Here is a 27,727-nt window from a genome sequence, read left to right on the forward strand (position 1 = left end):
ACAGATTCTACATTATTCTCATGGGTGGGCAGCTAACAAAGCTTGCTCCACACTTCAATATTTTTGAGCCACCAGTCTACTGTTTTCTAGTTGTTTAACATTAGCAGGGATCATAAATTGTCAAATTCTACACCATATGTAACCTACAACTGACAGTTCTTTAGTTTCAAAGAAGTGCACGGACCACATGTTATAATGTAGTCAGGAAAGAGGCGTTTTTGGTAAAACCCACAAGCTGCTCATTTGAAGTGAAAGTGTACATGTACAGTCTTCATCTGTCAAACATAGCATCCCCTGCTTTCCTGTGACATTAAACCAGTAAAATGAGAATATTTCCTTTACTGAAGTTAAATTTTTCTTTCATGACAGTTCAGAAGGTTTTGCATTTAGAATTATTAGTTTCCCAGTAAAGATATCCTACACATATAAACAAGGAATCAATCCCAGTACAGCTCACTTTTCTCACTCTTTCTCCTGGATGAAGTGTATTTGCTCCTACAAACACTATCTCTTTATATCTCTGTTCTTAAGAATTCTTCCACAGATTGTCTCAGGTTGCAGGCCTTTACATGCATCTTCTCAACAAGGAATACCTGACAGTGCTTTTATTGCAAAGCAGTACCTCCCTCCATTATAGCTTTGCTGTGTGTTTTTATGCAGGCTGACATGCCTGCTTCATCTTGTCTCAGCCTGTGCCTATTAACCCTTTAATTTTTTCTGTTTCTAGGTGATTTTCACCTTCTTGGAGTTCAGACTAAAGTACATTTAGCCATTTCTGACTAAAGTAAAACACATAGTTCACCCAATCTTGTTACCACTAAGTTACAGGTCATACTGTAAGGCTGCGTGTTAGTAGGTAAGTAATATGGGAGAATGAGTGTCCACCCCCTTTTAAGGAAGCTCCGTAGGCCTAGTAGTGGGCTGTAATCTCTGACATTTTCCAGGTAGCAGATCACATCTTGGGGGGAATGAACATTGCCATGGCTCCCTCTGTTTCAGTTCATAGGTTCATAGGTGTGTACTAGGCTAAAGGCCCTGGAGCCTTTACAAGCCGGCCATAGAAGTGCCCTGGCATCGTGCTGCCCAACATTAGTTCCCAGTGCCTCTATCAAGTAGAGCCACTGAAGTGATCCCTGGGGTGAACTTTCTCTTACCCATTCACTCATCAAGATTTCTCTTGACGAGAGACAGCGAGGTGCTCTGCTTGACATGTATGGGAAGTCTATTCCAGAGTGTGGGCAGTCACTGGGTGAGGAACCTGTCCCTCCAGCATGTTATGTTGATTGTGGTAATGAGGTTGAGGTCTCTGGAGCGTGCGGTGTGGAGGGATTGGGATTTCTTTAGATGTAGCATTTCTAACAGAGTTGGGTCAGACATAGTTTTCTAAGTCAAGCAGAGATCACCTCTAAGTAATCGATATGAGACAGAGAATAGCTGGAGTCTTTTGAGTCTGTCCATGTAGGACATGTGTTTAATGCCAAGGATCCTCTTCGTGAGTTGCTTCTGTGGCCTCTCCAGCTGTTGCAGGTGTCTAGTGAGCTACATGCCAAATGGGGCATTGTACTTGATGATTGTTCTAATGAGGGAAGAGTAGAGAGAGACGATGACGTCTTTCTTCCTGGACACAAAACCCTTGGTAATGAGATGTGCCACATAGAAGGACTTTCTGACCACAGTGGCAATGTGGTGGTTGAAGGAGACTCGGTTACTGTCAACCTGCATCCCAGATCTCTTATAACACCTTCAGTGTTCAATCGGCTCCCATCAATGTGGTAATTAGTGGGAACTGAGTTTTTACCAAAGGGGATGATGACGCATTTTTTTGGTGTTAAGCTTAAGGCCATGGTTTCGACACCAGTCATTGGTCTCAGTGAGGCCTTTCTGTAGAATGTCTGCATCACTTGGGAAGTTAATAATGGCTCCCAGCTTGCAGTTGTCTGTGAACTTGATCAGCCAGAGTCCCTTTGTGTTGGCCTGGACTTCTGAGAAGTATATGCCGAACAAGAGAGGACCCAGGACCGATCCCTGTGGGACTCCACTTGTGACTGGTCGGGAGTCTGACTTGGAGTCTGCTACTTTCACACTGTGTCTTCTATCTGTGAGCCAGTTTGCAACCCACCTAGTGATATAGGGGTTGATACCTAGTTTGGTGAGTTTATCACTAATTCCTGAGTGAGGATTGGTGTCAAAGGCCTTGGCCAGATTGAGGTAGGCTGTATGCACTGCCTGCCTTCATCTACAGCCCTGGTGACTGACTCAAAGAAGTCATCCAAGTTGAGCAGGCATGAACTCCCTTTCACAAAGTCAGATTGCATGGGGTCTAGAGTTTGGAGATTTCTTATGTCTTTGTTAATCAGGTCTATGATGATGCACTCCATATCTTTACATATCAGACTCGTCAGGCTAATGGGGCGATAATTCCCAGGGTCTGTAGTCATTCCCCCTTTATGGAGAGTGATGACTGTAGCAGCACGCCATTTGGTAGGGACAATACCTGAGGTAAGGCTGTGACTGAACAGGGCACACAGATGTGTTCAAATTGTCTGTTACAGTTGAAGTGCAGAGAATCATGCAGGCAAATCATTTTTTGTAAGGGAACACTGTAGAAGTCAACCATTTTTTTTTTTTTTATTGAGAATATCCTCACCCAGGGCTAAAAGTGGGAGAGCAGGGTAAGGAGAAAGAGGTGCTAGACGAATACTTGCTTAGGTGGATCATAATATCCTGTGCATTTTCCACAATTTTTTTCAGTTTTGCATGTGCTGACCAAATTTCAAAAAGAAAGTTAAAGGATTATTATAAATATATATTTAAGATTTTTACTGGCCTCAGACAAGTTACAAAAAGGAAACATGGGGCACAACCAGAAGTGTAAAAAAACATAAACAGGATGGAGCAAGAATATAACAGAATAGCCTGACACTGCTGTGCCCTGCTTGCAGCCTAGGTGATCTGGGATCCCTTAGTGGTCACAACACAGTGAGGAATAAATGGCTGTATCCTGATCGCCTGTCCTGGGAATGAGGGAGCAAAAATTGCAGATTCTAAGGAAGCACATAGAAAAGTGTGATTTCTTCAATGGGCATTGGGAAAAAAACACTTCATTTGCTTAACAGAATGAGGAGGGCTGCTTAATGGCGACATTCATTGTGAAAGTTATTGACGACCAGCAAAGTTAGCCCACTGCACATCCCCCTTCTACTGCTTAATGATAGTCCTTCTTGGCTGATTGTCACCCTTGGTAATGATGGATCAAATGGGTTGATTGGCCAAGAGTGGATGATGATTGACAGGCAGCAAAAAAAACAAAAAAATACATATATATCATGGAAAAGTAATAAGGGATTTTTTCATGTATGCTGGTGGTGTTAAGGAACAGGAGAAGCTGTTATAGAAAACACGTGGATGCACAGTCACGCATACTTCAGGTAGAATCTCATCAATCCACCTGCCATGTGTCTTCAGGATGGAGACCCTGGTGAAAATCTAGTATTATTTTAATAGTGCAAATATAAGAAAACATTGGTATTGCGTTTGGTGGGGGCTGGGTGTAATTCATTACACTGATAGTTATGTCAATACTTGTGGGAAAAATTATGTTGTTATAAACATATGGAATGAAAACTGGAATTCTTGTGCTATATTTAAACATAGTAAAAGAAATGTTTAAAAATAAAAGGAACTAAACTGTGACCAGTAAGTTAAAAGTACCACATAAAATAGCCTGGAATCATCTGTTAAAGTTGACTGAAGAAAATCACATTTCCACTCTGCAATACAGATTCTGTGGTTAGAGGGCAGGGCAGAATTGCTTTTCATGTTGTACTTCAGAGCCTCACCACTGCTGCAGTGCTTGACGTTATTCGGAAGAAACATTCTGGAACTCAAGCCATAATACTGCAGCCAGACCCTAAAGACACTTAGCTGCACGAATATTTCATTGTTATGTTTTAGCAGTCAGGCAACTAAGAGTTGCCCAGTTTCAGTGAGCTGACCTATCCAGGAATGAGACCAATGCCTTGAGTGATGACCACCCATCTGCATTTACTGGCAAGTTGCTTGAAATTACAGCATTTAATGAACTCTGTTTCTCAGAAATCTGTAAGCCCTCTAATATTTCTGTGCATCTGTGACCTGTAAATCCTGTCCCAAGTGATGACAGGACCTGTTATTAAATTTGAAGTTAGCTCCTGGATGTGATTTGAGGTTTTTCTCTGCTTGAAAATGTTGGAAAATTAAAATATAAGCCTAAGTATGGAAATAAAATGTTCATGTTGAGATTTCTTTTATGAGATGTCCAGCTTATGGTTTAATGTGCTGTTTCCTTTCTCTGTTTTTTCTCTCTTTAGTGCTGCATGAATAGTTATATCCATTCCTTCAAGATGCACATGAAGCGATAATGGAAGCACCTGAATATCTTGACTTGGATGAGATAGATTTTACCGATGATATCTCCGTGAGTAGCACTTTCTTTCCTGTCAGATAATAGAAAAGGATACAGCACCTTTACACTCCATTTAAAAGTATTGGAACTGCTGTTCTACCTAAGCGCAGGTCTGAGGCTGCAGGAAGAGTAGTGTTAAAATAGCTATTAGTTACATCAGCTGGTTAACACTGAATTCAAAAGGAAATTGTGTAGCTTTTTTAATCTTTGCTGTCTTTGAAATGTGCTCAAGCAGAAGTTAGTATTGCTTACCACAAGCACAAATGGTGATAATTACTGCAGGGTGAACAGAGTCTGATAAAAATCTGAAACCACTACACACCAGCCATCCTTTTCCAAAAATGTGTTTGGGTCTAAAGGCAAAGGCATTCATGCAGAAATAAAGAATCTCGTATGTAAAGAATCAACTCTGTCCCCTTTAAAGCAGAACCAGACCTATCTAAAGTTGGCAGCAATAGTTGTATGAAAAGAACCAGCACTTGTTGTCCTTAGCTGTAAAAGCTGTGTTGATATTGACGATTTTGAGACAGCTTACTTGTGTAACTCACCTAAGATTTTAGATATTTATTTATGTGTTAATCATGGTCTGGGTCACAAAGTCAGTGACAGAATGAAGTACATGTGTTTGCTGCATGGTGCAGAGGGATGAAACCCTGATAACCAAGGCTGAACTAGTGATCCAAGCATTGGAAAAGTCATTGTTGGGCAGGAGAGAAATGATGAGGCAATGCCTGCATGTATTTATGTCTTGCAAAACTGAGGTTAAGGGTGCCTGTTATGGAGTTCCCAATGTTAAGGCTTCTGGTGAGTGGGAGCTGTTGACGGAGCTTTCAGCCAATAAAATAAGATGGGTGGGGCAACAGTGCAGCATGCCACTTCAGTGACAGGAGAGGCTTCCTCACAACAGCTATTGTGCAACCACCCATAGATGTCAGCCTTCATGGCAGGAAGGTTATGTATTCTGAAAAATTCAACCCAGCCGCAGGACTATGACATTCATGCCCCCAGTTATGTGGCACACAGCACTGTATCCATGAGGCTGTCCTTCATGGAAAGAAACTACACATCCGACAAGCACTTGGGGAACAAAATGCTGAGAGTATGTAGTTATCAGATATCGGTGATGGCTTGCCCCTATCAGAAAATACAGTATATGTATACAGACAATCAGCCTGATTCTATTCATATGACCTGATTGTTTACAGTGTGAATGAGTTTACAGAGCTGATCATCAGAAGCTCACCAGTGAGTTCAATCAGACAATAATGGACACAGAAAAATGGAGTATACTATTGTGAAACTAGCCAGGGTTTAACGGAGTACCAAGGACTAGGAGGTCGCCTGATTATTAAAACTTTTATTTTCTGTGTGGTTTTATTTATCGGTCAGGCTTACAATGTCCAGCATTATAATTTTGTCTCTTTAGTCGTTCAGTGTTTCAACACTTGATCGTATGAACAGGAATTTGATTACACAGCATGTTTTAGGAGAGGTGAAAAAGTGTGATGCACAAAGAAAACACACAAAGATGTGGTCAAACAATTTATATACTGACGGTAATTGGCGGTCAGGAATGAACTGTGGAGCTGTGACACAAGCACTTTAACCACAGAACTAGGATGTTGTTGCAGATGGCTTGCCTTAAATGATACATATTTAGATGAAGGTTGTATCAAATCAGTTTTGTGGCAGCAGGGTTCATATACAGGACATGTCATGGAGTAGTTACAGTACAAAATCAGGAAGAATACTGCATTGTTAAGCATCATTTTGCACCTTTTAACATTGTTGTGCTCTAGTTTTTGCACTTTATTCAGATATATATATATATATATGTATATATATATATATATATATATATATATATATATATGTGGGTCTACTTCAGAAGACTGACAAACCAAAAGACTGAATCGCAAAAGACTGAAAATTCAAAATAGGGGTCATCCTGTGTGTATGCATCGTTAAACAAATGTCAATTTTGTTATAATTTACTGTAATAATTTCACTGTATTTACACTTGTTATGTACATTTGGAGCTTTTCTCCCCGGGCCTCCACTGAAAATGGACCTGTATCCAGTCGGACTTTCCCGGTTAACAAATGTAAAATAAAAAATAAAAATAAATAAATAAATAAATAAAAAATAAAATACTGAACACATTTTAATGCAGGGGGCAAGCCCCCTGAACTCCTCATGTGGGGGTCTGTGCTACCCACACCCCCTGCTAACTGTATATACTAACTCCAAGATCGCATAGCAGTGGAGAAGGGGCAAATTCCATTATTCAGTATTTTGAATTTTCAGTCTTTTGGGATTCAGTCTTTTGTTTTTTTCAGCCTTCTGAAGTAGACCCGTATATGTATATATGTGTGTGCGTGTTTGTGTGTGAATGATGGATGTACCAGAAAAAAAAGACTGAAAATCCAGGAAAAGAATGAATTTATAAATTTCAAATTTTACTCTTCTCCTTTAAATATTTTTTTTTGTAGGGGTCCAACTTTAAGATTGCCACAACTCAGTGAAAAAGAAATATTCCAGGAAATGGCCATCTCGGATTTTGTATATGTAAATCTGTTCTTTTGACCATTCATTCTCCATGTTTTGGGACTTGCACTAGTGGATCCTGATATTTCAGATGGTTACTGTTGAAAACATAAAAGTCATCTATAAAACATTCAACTCATGAGTTCGAAATCACCAGCGTCCACACACTGCACTGAACATATGCACCAAAATACACCAAATAAAGAAAAAAGTGCTGTCAATAACCAAAACCAAGTCCACAGCACTCTAATGGTAAACCAAGCACAAAGCAGGCAAACTCTTCTCGAAACAGTTTATTGCAACAATAAAGGCTCTCCAATACACCATTAAGGATAACAGGTTCCACAATATGTTTTCGTCTCTAACTTCTTAAGATAAAAAGTTTCAAAGCATCAATCCTCATTTATACCCACACCCATTTCAAAACCACCAGTAGAAACACATTACATAATTTAAAATTCTATACTCTAATAATGTACAATTTAATATAAAGTTTCCTTAATACAATATAATATAAACTTCTCTAATTTAATTAATACACTATAAATATTTCTCTGTAATAAAAAAATCAGTAACACTAATAAAATATATATTAAAATTTTATACATATGCACCAAGAAACAATGTCAATGCATGTGAAATCTAAAACTAAAAAACAAAAGAAAATGAAAAAGCATTGTTTTTGTTGGGCGGCAAGCCCCCTGCACCCACTCCAATGTGAAGACTGTATCTCCCACCCCCCCGATTATATATATATATATATATATATATATATATATATATATATATATATATGGGTCTACCTTGTTTTATCGAAGTTTCAAAACTTCGAAACCCATATGGCCAAGACCATATGATTGAAGGTTTGAAACTTCAAACACTTTGAATTGTGATTGCAGTACAGCGTGGAACTGTAGTTTTAACATTTTCCTCGCTGTAGTGTGATCTCAGAGTTGGTATATTTAAGTAGCAGGGGGTGTGGGGGTGCAGGGGACTACAGAAACATAAAAAATGAAGCTTTTTGTTTAGGTTTAGTGTTTTTGTTGCACTTTTGAAGTTTCAAAACTTCGATCATGTGTTCTTGGCCATATGGGATTCGAACTTTTGAAATTTTGATAAAACAACATAGACCCATATGTGTGTGTGTGTGTGTGTGTGTGTGTGTGTGTGTGTGTGTGTGTATATATATATATATATATATATATATATATATATATATATATATGTGTGTGTGTGTGTGTGTGTGTGTGTGTGTGTGTGTGTGTGTGTGTGTGTGTGTGTTAGATGTATGAGATACAGTTAGGTAATTCATTAGACTACTGAATAAGTGACGTTAACAGTTAATTATTGTAAATACAAAAGTAGCTCCATCATGTATTAAGTTATGTTTATGTAGGATGATTCTTTCTGTCCTACACTTCATATCACTAAAGTGCACTGTTATCCGTGTTTTTCAAGAGCATGTAGTCTGATTGAAATAAATAGCCCACATGTTCAGAAAACAACATAAACTATCCTGTCATGATTACAAGTAATAATGCCAAATGGTAGGATTTTGGTGTGTTAACATATGTAAAGTACTATATTCTACATGCATATGGACAATATGTGCAATTGCCAAAAGACTCACATTTCCAGGCAGAGAATTCATCCCCATAGCTATATCTATATCTGTGTGTGAGTGTGTGTGTGGGGGGGGGGGGCATATGTGTGTATATAGTGCTTACTGTGGGCTACAGATGGGTTCACTCGTCTACTATAATTTTCTGTTTGAAGGATGAGGAATACAATAGACTATCTACCTGCCTCTGAAAAAAAATTGTTTAAGTGTAATTCTAGCCAAAAAAAGTCAAAGTGACAAAGAATTGGATGTGGAATTTGTAGAAACTAGAAGGTGAAAATTATGTAGAAGTAAGTAAAATTTGTGAAAATAATCCATGCAGAATAATGTTCAGGAGGAGGAGTGAGGTTTAAGGGAAGGCAGGAACTGAGCAATTTTTGTAATGTTGGTGAGAATGACAATTGTTAAAAAGAAAGAAAATAAATATGGTCTAAAGCTAAATGCCAAAAAGTGTATAGTCATATCCTTTGGCAAATCTATGCCTGACATATAAAGCTATGTCCAATCCAGAATTAATGGACATGCTCCACCTCAGTAAATCTAAATCCCTTAGAGCCACATGCTCGAGGGACTTGAACCTCAGCACTGAAATAAATAGAACTTGCTGGAGGGACAGATTCATAACCCAGAGGCTCCCTTAGCTCTGGAATAAACTTCCAATTCATGTTAGGCAGAGCACCTCACTGAATCTCTTCAAGAAGAATCTTGATGAGTGGATGGGGAATCGTAGGTTTGTCCCGGAGATTACTTCCGTGTCACTATTAGACAGAGGCACAGCAAACTAAACCTTAAAAAGGGCACAGTATACTCAAATCAAGGGGTGGCATAAGCCAAACAAAATCGGGCTAGGCTTGTAATTGCCCCAGGGCAGATAGCCTAGTATAAACCTATGAACCTATGAACCTATGCAATGTGTAATGCTCGTAAATGGTAAATGAAAAATGTTAATATGGTTTGTTTTCTTTTTTAATGTATGCGTGTTTGTATCTTAAGTGATAATTTAATAAAGGTATTTAAGAATTGCATTTCATCCATTACTCTGACACAGTGTTTTTTTATAGTAGACACAACTCTCTCTCCATCCTGTCAAATACAGGGACTGAACCCATTGGTATCTTATCACTCTAAAGTAAAGACCAAAGGGTGCGTTATTACTGTAGTTTCTGGCCAAATGTATTAGCGTATGTTGTTGTTTAGTCATTCTGTCAAGTATGAATCTTTGTGGCCTCAAGGACTTTAGCAGGCACACTGAACTTGTCTGCCAACTATTGCTTGTTCAAGTTGTTGAAAATTCAGATTCATTAACTCAGTAATCGTGTCCTCCCACCTTAGCTTTTGCTTCTCGTTCTTTTGCCTTCACTATTTCCCAGCATCAGTGCCTTCTGTATTTAATCCTGCCTTTGCATTATGTGACCAGAGTATTTCAATTTGTGTTACTGTGACACCTTCCTGTGAACAATGTGTATTTACTTACATCACTACTAACTGATTTTATCATCTTGTAGTCCATGGAATTCTCAAATGTTTCTTTAACATCAGAGTTAAAAAACTTTGATTTTGTAGCACACAGCCTTCCTTATAGTCAAATTCTTACAACCGTATGCTATTACCAGGAAAGCCATAAATGCTCTTCATGATTCACTGTTGCAGTAATTACTCTTTGGGATTTTCTGCCTCCAGGATCAGCAGACGTCCTCCTCTCCAACATCAGCTCGTCAGAGTATGAGTTCTTGCCTGGTGCCATTTTCTCAGTTCTTTCTTTCTTTCTTTTCATCAGAGCCTGATACAGATGTGCTGTGTCATTAGTCGATCTGAGGGCAGAGTTTGAACTGAGATAAACATAAGTACCCCACAGGAGAACTGTTTTCCTTTTCCTTATCTACAGTTCTGTTGTTAAGAGAAATATTTGCTTGGAGTTTGGTAAACAAATCCTTCACTGGGACTTCCACATACAGTGACTTTTTTTGTCTGGGTCCACAGCACAACATGCTCAATTGTCCCCATTGTGTCTATTTGTGTCTATTTCATTTAAAGGACAGAATCCCTACAGAAATATTTAAAAACAGAAGTGGAGTGTCAGGGGTCCCATGTGCATTATGGTGTAAGGGGAGTGTCAGAGATCTCGTGCATTATGGTGTATCCTGCTCAACTTGCACTTGAGCTTCCGCATTGCATGCAGGAGAAATGTCCAAAATAAGTTAGGATCGCAGATAAGAATGAAACAGTATCAGTCAGCCCATCCAGGCCCATGATTGTTGAAGGAGCAGAGACACCTTCACAGTCCCATCCACTAACTGAGCATGCAACCAAGGCCTCTGCCAAGACCCTTTTGGAGTCTAATATGCCATCGGTCCCCTCGATGCCTGCATGAACCAAAGGACTTGAGTCATTAGTTAGGTCAAGGGTCGCTCTGCAGGTCCAAGCTTATAATGCTTGTTCCAGGACAACTCTGGAGGGAGGGCAACATTTCCCATCTGTGAGAAGAAGTTTCAGCTGACTGGGCACAGGCTGCAGCCACCAGTCTTCAACCTGGGCCGAGTACATCTAACATCACACCCAAAGCCAACTTTCCTGCTCAGAATATACTTCTGTGAAGTCAAAGCAAATGTAGAGGACCTTTGGCTGACCAAATCTGCTGACAACTGCAAGCTGGGTGCAGTCATTTAATCCCTGAAAAATGTAGCTATCCACCAAGATGGTCTGACACAAACAAATGACTGGTGCCATAGCTATGGCCTAAAACTCAATGCAAAAAGTGCATTATTGTACCACTTGGGAAGATGACCACACCTGCTAATTACAGCATTGATAACAGTCTCCTAAGACTAGACCCAGTAGTAAGGGACTAAACAACTCAGGTTGATGGCAACCTGAACTTTGATCACCATGTGTCCATGGTGAGGAGAAAATCCATCTGTATGGCACAGCTTATAAGTAAGTACATGACATCCAGGTATACAGAACTTACCAATATACTCAGCCCTAATTAGACCAAAACTCAAGTACAATGTACCCTTTGGCGTGTGCCTGACCAGGAATTTGCAGTAGCTAGAGTGGCCACAGAAGTTCCTGTCTAAAAGAATGTTGTTTTTTCTTTCAGCTTTTCCCAGTTAGGGGTCGCCACAACGGAACTCCGGTCCGCTAATGATTGGCAGTAGATTTTTACGGTGCCAAGGTGCCAGCTCGACGCCCAACCTTCAACAAAGGCACGCCCATTCTACGCATGTCTTTTGAACACCTCTCTAAAAGAATATAAGGTGTAAATAACATATCCTGTGAGGACAGCCTTAATGTCCCTGTTCTAGGTCTCCTATAGGTTGCTGAGGGATGATCTATGATGAACCCACAAGGCATTCTGTGATCCAGCCCTGATGAATCTGTTACACCTTTGCAAATCAAACAGCACTAGAATTACTAGATCTAATTATCTAAACCTCTTCTATGACATAAGCAAAACATGTTGGAGGGCCTTTGTCCCTTATGGAGAAGGGCTGCTTGTAGATGCCCTAAGGCACAGACAAATACCAAAGCCATTCTAGTCTGTGGGCATTGATAAATGGGAAAATTGGAGCATGAACGGCTAAGCTTTAAAAGGCTCTAAGACCATTAGCCTAGTAACCTTTGATGATCCTATGATCAAGGCAAAGCCCAAGAAGGCTCTACCCAGCATATCTCAGTCTAGGATGTATGGGTCTGAATCTCATCAGGCATACCTGGAGGTCCTTGTCAGACTAGCTGAGGATCTCATGGATATTATGTGATCCAGAGAGCTTTGGGACAGCAGGACTAAATATTCTCCTGGGAAAAGAAAAGGAAGGAACTCACCCCAGAAATTCAGTGATTCTTATGACCCAGATGAGGATGAGTTGGCATATGTAGACCAGATTTATTCTGGCTCATATGCGGATTTAGAGTGAGATGAAAATCTTGCCTCAGCTTCACCACATGAGAACTTCACCTTTGAGGAGACAATACTTAAACAGGGAGTTACAGGATTTCCTCAGTCTAGGAAAAGGTTTAGAGAATTTCTTAGGCTCCCTGACCATAAACCTCTGGCAATTAATTCTGTCGTAGGAGTAGTGAATAATATCAATCTTGACTCTTCCCTGCAGCCTGACTCCCAACCACTGGCTCCTATGAAACCAAACCATTCCTGTAGTGTTATGATTTCTCACAAACACCTTTTTAAGAATCCAGTGGTTGACCCTGAGAGGGTGTCTTCAGGTCCCAAGGGAGCCAAAGGTAGCTCCTCTAGAAACCATTTGCCAACTGAGAAAGAAGGTAGAACCCTAGTCAAGTTCAGCAAGAAAGTCTACACTTCATCTACCCTGGCCATGAGAGTTCTCAATTGCCAGTTCCTTATGGTTAAATTCTAGAAAACTCTCCTGGACTAGATGGAAGGACAAGCTGCAGGGGATGAAAGATGGAGGTCTCACTTAGGAACTGTTAGATCTCTTCAACTCCTGTTATCAGCTTACAAAACATTCCTTGCATTGTTGCATTCATGCTTGAGAGATATCTAGCAGTAGGGCTGCTTCTGAGTCAGTTATTAGTAGACATTCTTGGTTAAGGGAATACACCCTTCCTAAGCAAGTTAAGTCCAAAATCTTGTATGCTTCCCTTGATAATGATTTTCTCTTTAAATCAAAACCCCAAGCTGTTTTTAAGAAACTGGAGGACAACTCTAACCCTGCATACTGTTAAGGACTTTTTACAGGTTCAGCCACTGAGCTTTAAGAGGAACTATTCTAGCAAGCCCTATTCCTTTCCTGCCTCCAAGTCTAGGCAAAGTAGAAGGAGGATCAGGAGGGACAAGCAACATAAATACCAAAGGAGACAGCAAGCAGATCAAGGTATCAGGCCTATTGGTCCCCAAAGTATTAACTTCTCAAAAACTTCTGCCCATGCTTTTTCCCCAGGTGTAAATGGTCACCCTAGATCTAAAGGACACTTAAACCTCACAAGAGGTACATCCATTTCAGAGCAGGTGGGAAACATCATCAGTTCTGTGCTTTGTCCTTTGGTCTGTTGACTGCTCCCAGATCTTTTTAATATACCATGCTCTACTAGTTGCATATTGCAGGACAAAGGGCATCTGAATTTACCCTTCTCTAGATGATGGCCTAATTCAGGCACAATCTGTGAAGGAACTGGAGGCATCTCTCCACCTAACCAGGAACTATTTCTCAAGCTGGGATTGCACCCTTAATCTAAATAAGTTAAATCTGATCCCCACTCAGAGGATGGTATTCTTAGGAGCCCTCATAGGTACTGACAAGCAGATGACCCTCCTACCACAAGAGAAGGCAGCCTTCTGGATACAGTATTTCCAGTCATGGCTTCATCAGGTATTTATTTTGGCCAGAGAGATCTCCAGGGCTCCAGAGTACATGATCTTCTACATCTCTATGATTCCCCTAGCCAGACTGCATATGGAGAAAATCAAAAGGTGTCTGAAAAGAGGTGTGGTGCCAGAACCAACATTCCTTAAACCAGAAGGTAAGGCATGTCCCATGCACAAAAAAGGACCACTGATGGTGGATAGAGGCCTGTCTTCAGAACAAACAAATTCCTTTCTTATACCAGCTAGAAAATTAAGTCATGTCTTCAGACACCTCTCACAAAGCATGGGACATCCACTCCATTCACCTTCAGGTGCAAGGCCAGTTGGAGTCTACAATTCTCCAGTCCCACATCAATCAGAAGGAAATGTTAGCATTATTCTGAGATGGAATGGCATTCAAAAATTTGTAGAAACCAGGCACCTTTTGTTAAAGCCAGACAATACCACAATGATGTGGTACATAAACAAATAAACAAGGAGGTACCCACCCATATCCCCTCTGACACAAAGCAATGGACTTGGGATGCATGTACACTACCTGACAGGAGAAAATAACAACCTGGCAGACTACCTTAGCAGGTCAGTGTCAGACACTCATGAGTGGATGCTAAACAGAACCTTTTCACAAATCATACTTAAAGACGGGGTGTGCCAGAAGTAGACCTTTGTGCATCCAAAGAAAACAGGCAACTACAGAAATATTGCATGAGGTCCAAATATTCTGAGGCCTGGTGGATGGATACTTTCCTCCTTCCTGTGGACAGGGATCTTTCTCGATGTTTCCCCTCCCCTACCTCTCATTCCCAGGTTATTAATAAAACTTGATGAAGAAGGCCAAAGGCAATCCTAATTGCATCCCTTTGGCCAAGATAATATTGGTTCCCACTGCTACACAGTATGAGCAGACAGGAACCATGACTGCTTCCACAGCAGGTGGAGCCACTGTAAAAGAACAGGAGAACCATCTTTCAACCTAGCTTGAGTACCCTGAGGCTAACAGCATGAATAATTCAATCTTTATCCCTCAGGGAAATTTTCTAGACAAGGACGTCTTACTCATTCTGAAAGAGAATTGAAAGCCCACTGCAATGAATTCATATCTGTCAAAATGGAAGAGATTCTCTGTATGGTGCCATTCCAAGGCCCATCCTTTGTCAGCAAAACTACCCTTGTTACTATCTTCCCTGGGTGAGCTCTTTTCAGAAGGGCTCTGTTGGTATTCCATTAAGATTCATGAATCTGCAATATCTGCATGTCTTCCCATGCAGCCCTCTCTGTTTTCTAATCCTTTGTCAAACCAGTTCCTTAAGGACATAATTTACCTCAGTCCTCTGATTAGAGCCCTTAATCCATCCTGTTTTGTAGAAGTTTACTTTTCCACCCTTTGAGCCAGCAGTGTCTACAGCTATAGTGTTTAACTTAGAAAATGACATTCTTAGTAGCCATCACCTCAGCTATGAGAATTTCTGTTTTGTGCTCTTATTTTTACAGAGCCTTTCCTATGATTTCACCCTGACAGAGTGTCCTTGAGAACCAACTCATCCCTTATGCCTAATATGCTCAGTGAGATGTCTCTGAATCAAACTGTGTATCTCCCTACTTTTTTGTCAAAACGACAAAACAAAGGAGAGAGGACCCTTCCCACATTGGATGTCCAGAGACAACTCTGTTATAACTTTGACAAGATAAAACATTCAGGAAGTCTAATCAATAGTTTGACTCCTTTGCATCTAATCAGTTATGTAGTCCTGTCAACAGACAGACTGTTTCCAAATAGATTTCTTATTGTATCAAATTTTGCTGTAAACACCATGGAAAACAGGTGCCACAGCATATCAGAACACATTCCACTAAAACTACAGCAAGTACAGATGCCTTCTTCAGGGGTGTATCTACCATAGAAATTTTGGAAGCAGCCATCTGTTTCTCTCTCCATACTTTTACCAAGAGCTACAACCTCTCCTCTTTTTTAATAGCTAGACATGGTTTTGCCTGTGCAGTTTTGCAGGTCCTTCTAGCTTCACCCTAGTTACTTTTCTTACCTCCCAAACTTAACTTTGGAATTTGTTACTGCAAGTGTCTGCTTACCATAACAGAAGTTAGGAAATCCTTCTATGTGGCACACCTCATCACCAAGGGCTTTTCATCCAGAAAAAAGGAGGTCATTGTCCCACTGTACTCATCCCTCATTAGACCTATTATAGAGTACAACACCCCATTTGGTATGTACCTCACAAGGCATCTGCAACAGCTGGAAAGGCTGCAGAAATACCTCACTAAAAGAATCACAGGCCTAAAGCAGATGCCCTATGCTGACCATTCTAAAAAAACTCCAGCTATACTCTGTGGCATATCATCTACTCAGAGGAGATCTCTGCTTAACATACAAGGCCATGTCAAACCCTGAGCTGTTGGACATGCTCCACTTAAAGAAATCCCAATCCCTCAGAGCCACATGCCCCAGGGATCTAAATCTTGTCATCACAATGAACAAAACCTGCTGGAGGGATAGGTTCCTGACCCAGAGACTCCCCGTACTGTGGAGTAGACTGCCCGTACATGTCAAGCAGAGCGCCTCCTTGGTCCTCTTCAAAAGGAACCTTGACGATTGGATGGGAGATAGGAATTTCATCCCAGGGATCACGTCAGTCACCCTGCTAGACAGGGATCCAGGGAAGTAAATATTGTAGGAAGAAATATCCAGGAAATTGTTATGGCTTAGCTTGTATAGGCCCTTGGGCCGACAGCCTAGTACCAACCTATGAACCTATAAATGTGAATGTTCGAGTGGCTTCACTGTTGCATTATTCTTCCCATCCTCCATTCCCCTCTTCTAAGTTCTGGGTTGGGATGGGCATCCTTTTCCATATCCTTTAGGTTCCCTTCCCGAGTTTTGTTTCCCCTTTCATGCCCCCCTACTGTGACCCTACTGTGGGCAGTATGGGTGCTTTGTGCTGCTGGTCTAAGGTGTGGATAACACCCAGAAAATTGGAGGGGAGGTTGTCTGCTCTGCCTGGAAGAAGAGAAAAAGTCTTTAGTGTGCAGTCAAGCTTTCACATCAGTAAGTCCCAACATATTATTACTGCAATAGTGAAGATACACAAACATTTAAGTTTATGGTAAGTAGATGCAGTTGTACTCTTTGACTATATATACCCATGTTGACAATGTGATGTCTTTGCTTTTGTATACATTATACAGATATTCTAAGAAGCAAGCTTCTTTTAATTTCATTGCTGCAGTTACCATCTATAGAGATCTTTGAGTCCAGAAGGTAAAGTGTGTCACAGCCACCACTCCCTCTATTTGCCAAGGATTGAAAGGACTATGTGATAACATTTTAGTGTGTTTTTTTTATGTTGAGCAGCATAACCAACTTTTGCACTTTCTACTTTCACCTTCAGCAGTAAGGCTCTTCAACTCTTCTTCAGTCAAAGCTATCAGGGCAGCATCATCTCCATATTTGAGACTGTTAATATTTGTCTTGGGAAGTATGATTCCATCAACAGATTCATCTAACTCAACATTTAGCACGATATATTCAGCATAAACTTCCTTTACACATACGCTCCATTGCCCACCCATTACACTTTAAATCAAACTTCTCCTATGTAATACCAAGACATGCCCCTGTCATGACCCAACTTAACCCTCCATATCCTAGTACTGTATAATAATTCCATCCCTTTTTAGATTCTAACTTGTTACATGTTCACCTGACTAATCCAACCTTCAAAATTTTTAATCTAGGTCTCTTTTAATGTACATGTCAAGTTTTACTAATCTCTGTTAGATTGTGATACTTGTATGCTACTTGTCTCAAGCTTTTTATTCTATGCTTCTGCTGTAACTTGCTCTGCTGTCTCTGAATGTTAATATAAAACTTACTGTAAATTTGTTTGTAACTGTGATACTAGTATGCTACTAGTATGCTACTTGGTTATTGTCATGTACTTGTCTCAAGCTTTTTATTCGATGTGTCTGTTGTAACTTGTTCTGCTATCTCTGAATGTTAGTATAAAACTTACTGTAAATTTGTTTGTAACTGGAGCTTTTCTCCTTGGGTCTGCACTGATAATGGGCCACTTGCCCAGTTGGACCAATCCGGTTAACAAATGACAAATAAAATAAAAATAAATAAATAAATATAAATTAAATAAGTAGGGTAACAAAATACAGACGAATCACACTAGTTTCCCAATCCTGCGGCAGTTAGATATTGCATATTTAGTTCTTACTTTTGTTTCTTGTTCTACATACACATTTTCAGGAGGAAAATATGGTGACAGTTTCCACATTTCTCTAAGAACTTGCAGCATTTTGTTATGGTTCTCACAGTCAAAGGCTTTAGAGTAGTCAGCAAAAGAGAGGTAATTACTTTTTTTTCTCCAACTCCATTGTTTTCTTTATTATTAGCATATTTTGGCAATTTGATCTCTGGTGCCTCTGCCCCTTCTAAAACCCTCTTCAATATTTGGTAGTTTGCTGTTCGTATATTGCTAGAGTCCAGCTTGCAGGATCTTCAGCATTACTTTGTTATCACATGAAATGTATACTTGTTCAATAATCTGAACACTCTCAAGCATTTCCCCTTTTGGAAATGGAATATAAATTGATTGACTTTTTCCAGTCTGATGGCCACTGTTGTGTTTTATGAATTTGCTATTAAATTTGTTATTTGTTATTAATTTGATATTAAATAAAGTGCGGTGGTGGTGCTGCGGTAGCATTGTCGCCTCACAGTAAGACGTTGTCCTGTTCAATTTTCAGCTAGAGCTTCTTCTGCGTGGAGACATGCGTGAATGGTGTACCTCGTTGAAGGTTGTGCGTCAGGGCCGGCAACTCAGTAAAAATCTGCTGCCAATCATTAACAGACCAGAGTTCCGCTGTGGCGACCCCTAACCGGGAAAAGCCGAAAGACACAACATTAATTTGATATTAAATGCACATATGCAGCTCGGTACTTTGCTAGGATCTGTATTCAGTGTGCTACACCTTCTGCTGTTGGGTACCAATACTTAAACAATTCTAACAGAAAACTGCATTGCAGTGCTTGCTGTTAACCATTTCAAGCATGTCTGCAGGGGGAGGGGGGGCAGCATGACTTTGTTGTCCTCCCCCAAAATGTGAGGCATCAACCAAGGCAAACTCATTCTACTTTTATGTACTGACTCCAAAGTTGTTGTATCTTGAAGAAAGGGTAATGCTTTGAGATACTACAGCCTTAAATTTAGACTATACTCCCCACAATTTGCAGACTGATCCAAAAAGTATACTTATGTTCGTTGCATTTTCATCTGGCACCCACCTGTCCAGCATGGTTAAATCCTTTTCCTTCTTCATCAGGATCATCGTATTCTAAGAACGCATTTAAATATTTGCAGTTGCAGTAACAGTCCTTGCCATATTCTCATTTACTGTAGAAGTACTTATCATGCTCAAACTTTTGTACCTTAAAAGAAAAATAATATTTAGTACAGCATACAGAATGATTGTTTTTGTTTGGTAAATGATTTTTGGGTATAGATACTTTTCCAAAGAATACTGAAAAAAATCTTTGTATTCAGGTTAAACAAACAGAAGTGAATAACTTAAGATTAAGGGTATGTAAAGGTAAGGATGGTTCACCATGTAGATCACTTTAATGTTAGTAGTGTTTGAGCCTTTTTGTTGAGGAAAAAGAGAAAAAAATGTCATATATTAAATTTCATAATGAACAAATGCGAATAACTTTAAAGCAAAACATAAAAGCACATTACTAAGTTTAGAAGCATTGTTCAGTTTTCGATATCCACAAAATGAGGGCTATTTTATACATGTTTTCATAGTTCAGAGCACAAAATTGCTGAATGGATATTCTGAGTACATGATCACATGAACTATTACTACCTATGAACATGCTTTTGTCTCATTTTGCATGTTGTTTGATCTAAATCCGTAGCCAACTTTTAAAAGTAAGGTGACACACTGGTGCAATGGCTAAAACTTCTTCCTCACAGCACTTCGTTTCCAATTCGGTTCTGAGATGAGCTGCATTCTCAGCAGAGACTTTTTGCGGTCCCCTTCTTCTCATGGGTTTTTCTTTTACTAAAGACTCAGTATCTCCACACAGTCCAAGAACATGCTGGTCGATGAATTGACAATACCCTAAATGACCCATAGGGGATCATATGTCCTGCACCTAGGCTTTTCCTAAAACTTTCCTCACATTGAACTGCACCAAAAAGAAAGAAAGAATTGATAAATCCTAAATACTTGAGAACCTGCACACGATGAACCGCATATTTAGGCGGCGCACTGAAAACAAAACTGTCAGGCGACTGAGATCCATGGAGATGAAAGAAGTCTATGAGTGCTAGATCCTGGTGGAAAATTAAACAAGTTATTGATTAATGATTGTGTGACTGCAGTGATGGACAGAGTAATAAGGTTGCTTGTACCAGAAGATCTTGCCTTCTTGTTCAAGGTTTTGTCTTGCATACCTGTACATATGTGTGTTTTTGTGATGTGTGTGTGTGTGTGTGTGTGTGTGTGTGTGTGTGTGTGTGTGTGTGTGTGTGTGTGTAGACAGACAGATCCGCTCTCTCTTTCTGTATATATATATATATATATATATATATATATATATATATATGTATATATATATATATATATATATATATATATATATATATATATATATATGGCTCTATGTCAGATGATCGATTTTTCAGAAACTTGAAATTTAAATGGATGAGACCATATGATCAAGATTCCAAAAACTCAAACATAAAAAAAAAAAAAAAAAATATTTTTTTTACGTTTTACATTTTTCCACACCTCCTGCATATTATATATACCAATTCCAAGATCACACTACAGTGAAGAAAAGGGTAAATTTTCCAATCCTCCCTGTACCATGATCACTCAAAAGCTTTGTTTTTTCAAAAACTCGATCGTACAAGTGGTGATTGACCATATGAATTTCAAGTTTCCGAAAATGTTTACTATTAAAATATGGAAATGCAGTTCAATGAAAACAGGTTAGTTGATTTTGTATTTTACCAATGCCTATAATGGTGAACTGAAAATATACGATGGCATATTAGCGAAAGTGAGTACATATTCACTAGTATGCAATCCGCCTGTTGAATTGAGATCATGGTACAGTACGGAATGGGAAATGTTCCCTTTTCCTCACTGAAGTGTGATCTCAAAGTTGGTTTATATAATATGCAGGGGGTGGGGGGCACATGGGGGCTTGTCCTCCTGCAAAAACGTTACTGTAACACAGACTGTCAACATTGGAATTTCTGGTGTTTGAATGTCAATTCCATGGTTACTGTTTCTGACATTTTGGTAATTTGGTATTACCAAATTCGGATAAAGCAGTCGATCACTTCATGAAAAAATGATTTGATTTTCCACATTTTGATAGTAAATCTATACACACACACACACACACACACACACACACACACATATATGTATGTATGTATGTATGTATACAGATATATATATATATATATATATATATATATATATATATATATATATATATATAGATGTACACATATAGATATAAATATACATATAGATTTATATACATATATAAAACATGTAAGATCAAAGGGGATACTGGAAACAGCACTTATACAAAACAGGTTTATTCAGTTATCAGTATAGTACAATAAAGTAAATTAACTGTCCTTTTGACTTTCAGTTCAAAACAAACACAGAACTTTTAGTTACTTCTCACCAACAGTGTGCAGTCTACACATCCCCTCCAAGACAATGTCATTTTTTGAAGAAAAAAAGTCCAGGGCTACAGGTCTCTCCTAGGCTCATTTTTCAACTCTGTAAACAGGTATTCCCACAAGGTACATGCCACACATACTCCAGATTTCCAGAGTCTTCCATCAGCAGATCCTTGCAAGTATAGAACTAACTTCCTAATTCTAGCCCATTCAGCTACTTCTGTTTTAGCAGCAATAATGAACAATTATCACCTAACTGCTGTCCAGCAATTACTGAATGTTAACTAGTTATTTGTATGTGAGAGTGTTGCTACACACTCTTAAAGGCACATGTCTCTTTTTTGGAACTAATATGTTAAACTATCCCCTCCTAGCACAAAACCAGTTTTTTTTTGGACTTGTAATGATAGGATTATAGACTCTTGACAACCCATTTTCATTTTGCTTGCATAGGCTGGACATTTAAGTCACTGTATATTGAAAGGATTTTGGGGAAATCGTGACCACTGACACAACTTCACACTGCTGTCAGTCTGCCTGCTTAACTGTTGTAAAGAGGAATGCTGTGTTACCAAACTTAAGTGCGTCCCTAACCAATAGTACCTAAAGGCATAGAAGATTCACTTCATGCTGGACACTCTCTTTCTATGATAGAGTACCTCCTTTCAGCACTGCTCATTTTTTCTGCTGACATACCACACAAGGTGCTCCTTACCTTGAATGTCTTGGGGTAGTACTGCTGCTAAACTTACCTCCAATGTATCCATGTGTTAGGTAATCACATTAGTGAAATCAGAATTCACTTCCAATGTATATGTGCATAGGGTAAACTCATTAGTGAAATCAGGAGTCACCTCCAATATATCTATGCATAAGGTAATCTTATTATTGAAATCAGGAGTCATGTCCAATGTATACGTGCATAGGGTAAACTCATTAGTAAAATTAGGAGTCACCTCCAGTTTATTAGTACATAAGGTAAACTCGTTAGTGAAATTAGGAGTCACCTCCAGTGTATCTGTGCATAATGTAATCTCATTAGTGAAATCAGGAATCACTAGCACTTGATCAGAACATAGGATCTTTCAAAGGAGAGTTAGTAGTCACAAAATTAGGCTTTCTATAGTACATACCTAGTCCAAGGAAATTCTTCACCTCTCTGTTAGTGGAGTGTACATTCCAGTTTTATATGGCCCTTATTTTTTGTTTTTGTGGTCGTGCCATGCCCCTCCTGTAAGGTATCACAAGTACATGGTTTCCACCATAACCAGTTTATGTTTTGAAGCATTCACAGTCAAGTCTGCCTGTCATAGATTCTATCACAGTCTGTGCCTTTGGAAAGTGAGATCCCCATCCCATGAATGAATAACTACATTATCCCGATATGTAGCAGCATGTCATGAGAGGGACTTCAGTGTTTTATCCATTAGCCTATGAATGATGGTGCAGTAACATATAGATCAGATGGCAGAACTGTGCACTGAAATAGACCATCAGGGGTTGCAGAGTTTGATTTCTGTGTGGCAAGCAGGGTAAGGGGAGCCTGCCTGTATCCATTTGTCAAGTCCAATGCTGTCAAGTATCTGGCCGTTCTTAGGTTTTCTGTCATCTCATTAATTGTGAGCATCAGATAGCTATGATATTTTAAATGCTATCCAGTTTCTTAATGTTGTTACAGAATGTAATATTTCCATCTGGTTTAGGAACTGGCAGTATTGGACTACTCCAATCATACCATGACTTTTTCATCATGCCTAGTCTGAGCATTTTTGAATGCCTTCCTTTAATAACAGATCATTGACTTTAGTACTCTGCAAGGTCCCAGTTTAGTTGTCACTCCACGTGTTGTCCTATGTTATGCTTTATCAGTTTAGTTTTCCCAGCTGCTTTTAGAACTATTTTTTTTTTATTTCTTGAATGGAATTCTCTTATTTCATACTTTTGTAGTTGATGACAAGGATTCTTCTGGTTGTAGTCAGGTAAATATTACCTAGTTTATCCTGCATGAATTTTAGCTTGCAAACTGTCTGCAGAATTCTCTACATCTGTCCATAGTTATAGATTTGGTCTGTCTTTCGCTTTTTTGGCTGACTAACCATATCGTTTTCTGCATTTATTCTGAATATCACCACAGATGACTCATGCTACTTACAGTGGTACAGGATGTGTACCAGGGCAGTGTGACAGTGGTGAGATCTGCAGTAGGAGTGATGGGTACATTCAAGGTGGAGGTAGCATTACATCAAGGATCAGCTCTGAGCCCTTTCTTATTTGCAGTGGTGATAGGTTGACAGACGAGATCAGACAAGAGTCCCCATGGACTATGATGTTTGCGGACGACAATGTGATCTGTAGTGAGAGTAGGAAACAGGTTGAGGAAACCCTGGAGAGGTGGAGATATGCTCTAGAGAGGAGAGGAATGAAGGTCAGCAGGACTAAGACAGAATATATGTGTGTGAATGAAAGGGGGGACAGAGAAATGGTGAGGATGCAAGGAGTGGAGTTGGCAAAGGTGGATGACTTTAAATACTTGAGATCACAGTTCAGAGTAATGGTGATTGTGGAAGAGGGGTGAAGAAGAGAGTACAGGCAGTGTGGAGTGGGTGGAGAATGAGTGTCAGGAGTGATTTGTGACAGACGAGTACCAGAAAGAGTGAAAGGGAAGGTCTACAAGATGGTAGTGAGACCATCTATGTTATATGGGTTGGAGACTGTGGCACTGACGCAAAGACAGGAGTCAGAGCTGATGGTGGCAGAGTTAAAGATGTTAAGATTTGCATTGGGTGTGACAAGGATGGACAGGATTAGAAATTAGTATATTAGAGGGTCAGCTCAGGATGGATAGTTTGGAAACAAAGCCAGAGAGATGAGATTGTGTTGGTTTGGACATGTTCTGAGGAGGGATGCTAGATATATTGGAAGAAGGATGCTAAGTATGGAGCTGCTGGGTAAGAGGAAAAGAGGTAGGCTTAAGATAAGGTTTATGGATGTGGTGAGAGAGGATATGCAGGTGGTTGGTGTGACAGAGCAAAATGCAGGACAGGAAGAAATGGAAACAGATGTTCCACTTTGGCGACCCCTAATGGAAACAGCTGAAAGAAGAAGAAAAGAGGGCACTCTTATTAATACCAGATCTCTGGGTTAAGTTCTCTAAGTTTGGCTTTCTTATTATAAACATGTTGGTGTTTTTCCTGTGTTCTTTGCATGTGCTCCATTACAGTGGGCATTACCAGCTTTAATCTATCCTGAAAACTGATGTAATGTTCTTTTTCAGTTTTGACTTGTGTCTTCCCTACTTTGCAACTGTCCATAGCAACATCAAGCAGCTGTCTTGCATGCCTGCCATACAAAAGTTCAAATGGGATAAACCCAGGTGTGATTGTGGCACCTAATTATGGACAGAAGGTGGGGTAACAAAGAGTCCCAGTTTTTAGCATCTGAATCAGTAACCTTCATTAGCATGGATTTTGATGTTTTCCTAAAACTAATCCATCAGTCCATGAATTGTAGAAGGATGTTTTTCAGCTGTTTCACTTTAAAGCACTGACATAATTGATACAACACCCTTGACGTAAATGAAGTGTCTTTAACAGTACCCATTCTCTGTCAATAGACTTAGCATTAACTGTGCATAATGGCACTGGTGTAGAAATTTGATAGGACAGTCTATTATGAGTAGTGTATATGTCAGTACTAGATTTTAATAGTGAGTTGACAATGTCCATAGCAATATTTTTAAATGGTACCTCTGATAGACACTGGGATCAAGAGATTTCTTTATCCAGATTTGGTTGAATTTCCTGCATTCTGTACAAGAAGCACAAAACTTTTCTAACTCATTTATTATGCGTGGTTTGTAAAATCTGTCAAGTGCTGCCTGTACCAGTGGCTTAGAAAGGGAGATAAAGCCCTGACTACAGGCCTGATGACCAGAGTTCAACTAGCAGCTCTGGAACCTGATGTCACAGATGGGGAGGATGGACACACCCACCCTAGGGGAAGTGATGTTGATTTCTGCTTGTCTGGAGAGTAGAGGTCTGTCATGACATAGGAAGGACAAATGTGGGTATGGCTTTTGAAGCCTGTAATGGTAGTCCTACACATGCACAGATAAGTAGGCAGCCCCTGTAGTGATGCAAGTACTCACTTTATCACTGCTGGCAAGTTTAGGCCACAACTGAAAACTGCTCCCATTGCTGGATTGCTGGTGAGAGCACAAGGTACCCTCATGGCTACCTACCATCATGCAGGTAGCCATGAGGGTGCCTTGTGCTCCCATTGCTGGATTGCTGGTGAGAGCACAAGGCACACTCGTGGCTACTTGCATGATGGCTCCCTCAAAAATTATAGTGTCTGATCTAGGGAAGGCTTTATAGTTGGCAAGTAAAGCGGGAAAAATTGTACAAAAATCTGGGTAGTACTCTCCATAGTTTTCTCTGTCCCAAGGTGACGCTCCAGTAAATGACTACAGTCTAGCTTCTATACTATTGTCCTATAACATTTGGCACTATCAGTTGATGTAGAATTCCTTTTCTTTCATTACTTACCATCATCTTTTCACTCAGAATAGGGGTAAGAAGAAATGAAAACATCCTGTTCTCTATCTTTGCATCTTTGGTTATGTTCTCTCCTGTCCTGCATAAAGCAGCATTTTCCCACTATACCTTTTTTTTAAGTTAATGTGATGTATCTGTATCTCACAGTTACATCTTTAGTAACTTGCCTCACAAACACTGACAGTTCACTCTCTTCGGTGGCTTCCCCTGCAAGTGGTAGTTATAAACAAAAATAATTTTTGACTTTACATTATGTCCTATCAGCAGGGGAGTTTGTGCCCTCGTACCTATCCTTAATCATGTGTGCTAACTCTGACCTTGCCCTTAACCCAAACCCTACACATTGTCTTACAAAAAAATCCCTAACACTATCACCAGTCAGGCAAAGTGTGCCTGGCCTAACTGTTATGTTCTTTTTGTTTCTTTGTTTGTTTGTTTTTTACTTATCTTATTGCAGTAGGGTAACATTTGTTGCCCTTTAGTGATCAGTGTAATGTAAACCATTTCCTTTATTTGCTTTATTTGTTTGCTCCATTTCTTTGAATTTCTAAGCACTAATCAGACAATCTGTTATCTATTTGACAAACCCACTAATATAGCTCTTCAAATCCCCAGTGTTCAGTATCCACTAATAAATATTACACCTGGGAAAGCATACAATAAAGCTCACAGACAGTCGAATTCTCTTCCTTTAATGTCACAACCAAAGCACAAAAACAAAGCTCTGCATAACGTCCTGAATTACGTTTTCATTTGTAAAACTTCATCAGATGTGGGCACACAAACACGCCACGAAAATGGCAAGAACCAAAATATGCCCTTTACCCATGCACTGTACCATACAAAATCTGGACACTTAATCTAACAAAACATAGAACAAAAAAGCATGGGTAAAGGGCATGTTTTGGTTCTTGCCATTTATACACACACACACACACACACATATAAATATATATATATATATATATATATATATATATATATATACACACACACACACATATATATATATATATATATATATATATATATATATATATATATATACACACACACACACACACACACACATATATATATATATATATATATATATATATATATATATATATATATACATACACACACACACACACACACACACACACATATATGTATATATGTTTATGTTGCTGGCTAATTATGCTCTCATCATTTAAGGTGTTTTTTTTTTATTCTAACAGATGTATAGTTTACATCAGTGATTATATTTATTTCAAAGTTTAATAAACTTTGTTTCTATCTACTGTATATTTAGCAGCTGTCCAGTCACTTTCTCATTCTGTGTCCTCTGGCCTCACCTTCGGATGATACTGTTTTGGGAGAAACAGTTTGTAGTGGGTAAACGTATTTTTTTGTTGTTTTGTTTTCTTCTTGTTCCCTGTGACACATTTCAGGCAGAGTGACACAGAATGTCTCACATCCAATCAATTACTTGGA

General features: G+C 39.4%; 1 protein-coding gene across 8 annotated transcripts in view; it reads left to right on the forward strand.

The window, feature by feature from the left end:
• LOC122793060 (synuclein alpha interacting protein) overlaps window positions 1–27,727 on the forward strand; it is a 2,145,219-nt gene that overhangs the window by 1,373,702 nt on the left and 743,790 nt on the right. For all 8 annotated transcript variants that reach the window (XM_044060745.1, XM_044060746.1, XM_044060744.1 and 5 more), the window contains one exon: window positions 4,350–4,456. In XM_044060745.1, coding sequence (XP_043916680.1) covers window positions 4,400–4,456 — 57 coding nt within the window. In that variant the 5' untranslated portion in view covers window positions 4,350–4,399. The remainder of the gene's footprint in view (window positions 1–4,349; window positions 4,457–27,727) is intronic.

The sequence above is a fragment of the Protopterus annectens genome, chromosome 2.part0 (genome assembly GCF_019279795.1).
Source record: "Protopterus annectens isolate FY-2018-M chromosome 2.part0, PAN1.0, whole genome shotgun sequence".
In the NCBI taxonomy this organism is placed as follows: Eukaryota; Metazoa; Chordata; order Ceratodontiformes; family Protopteridae; genus Protopterus; species Protopterus annectens.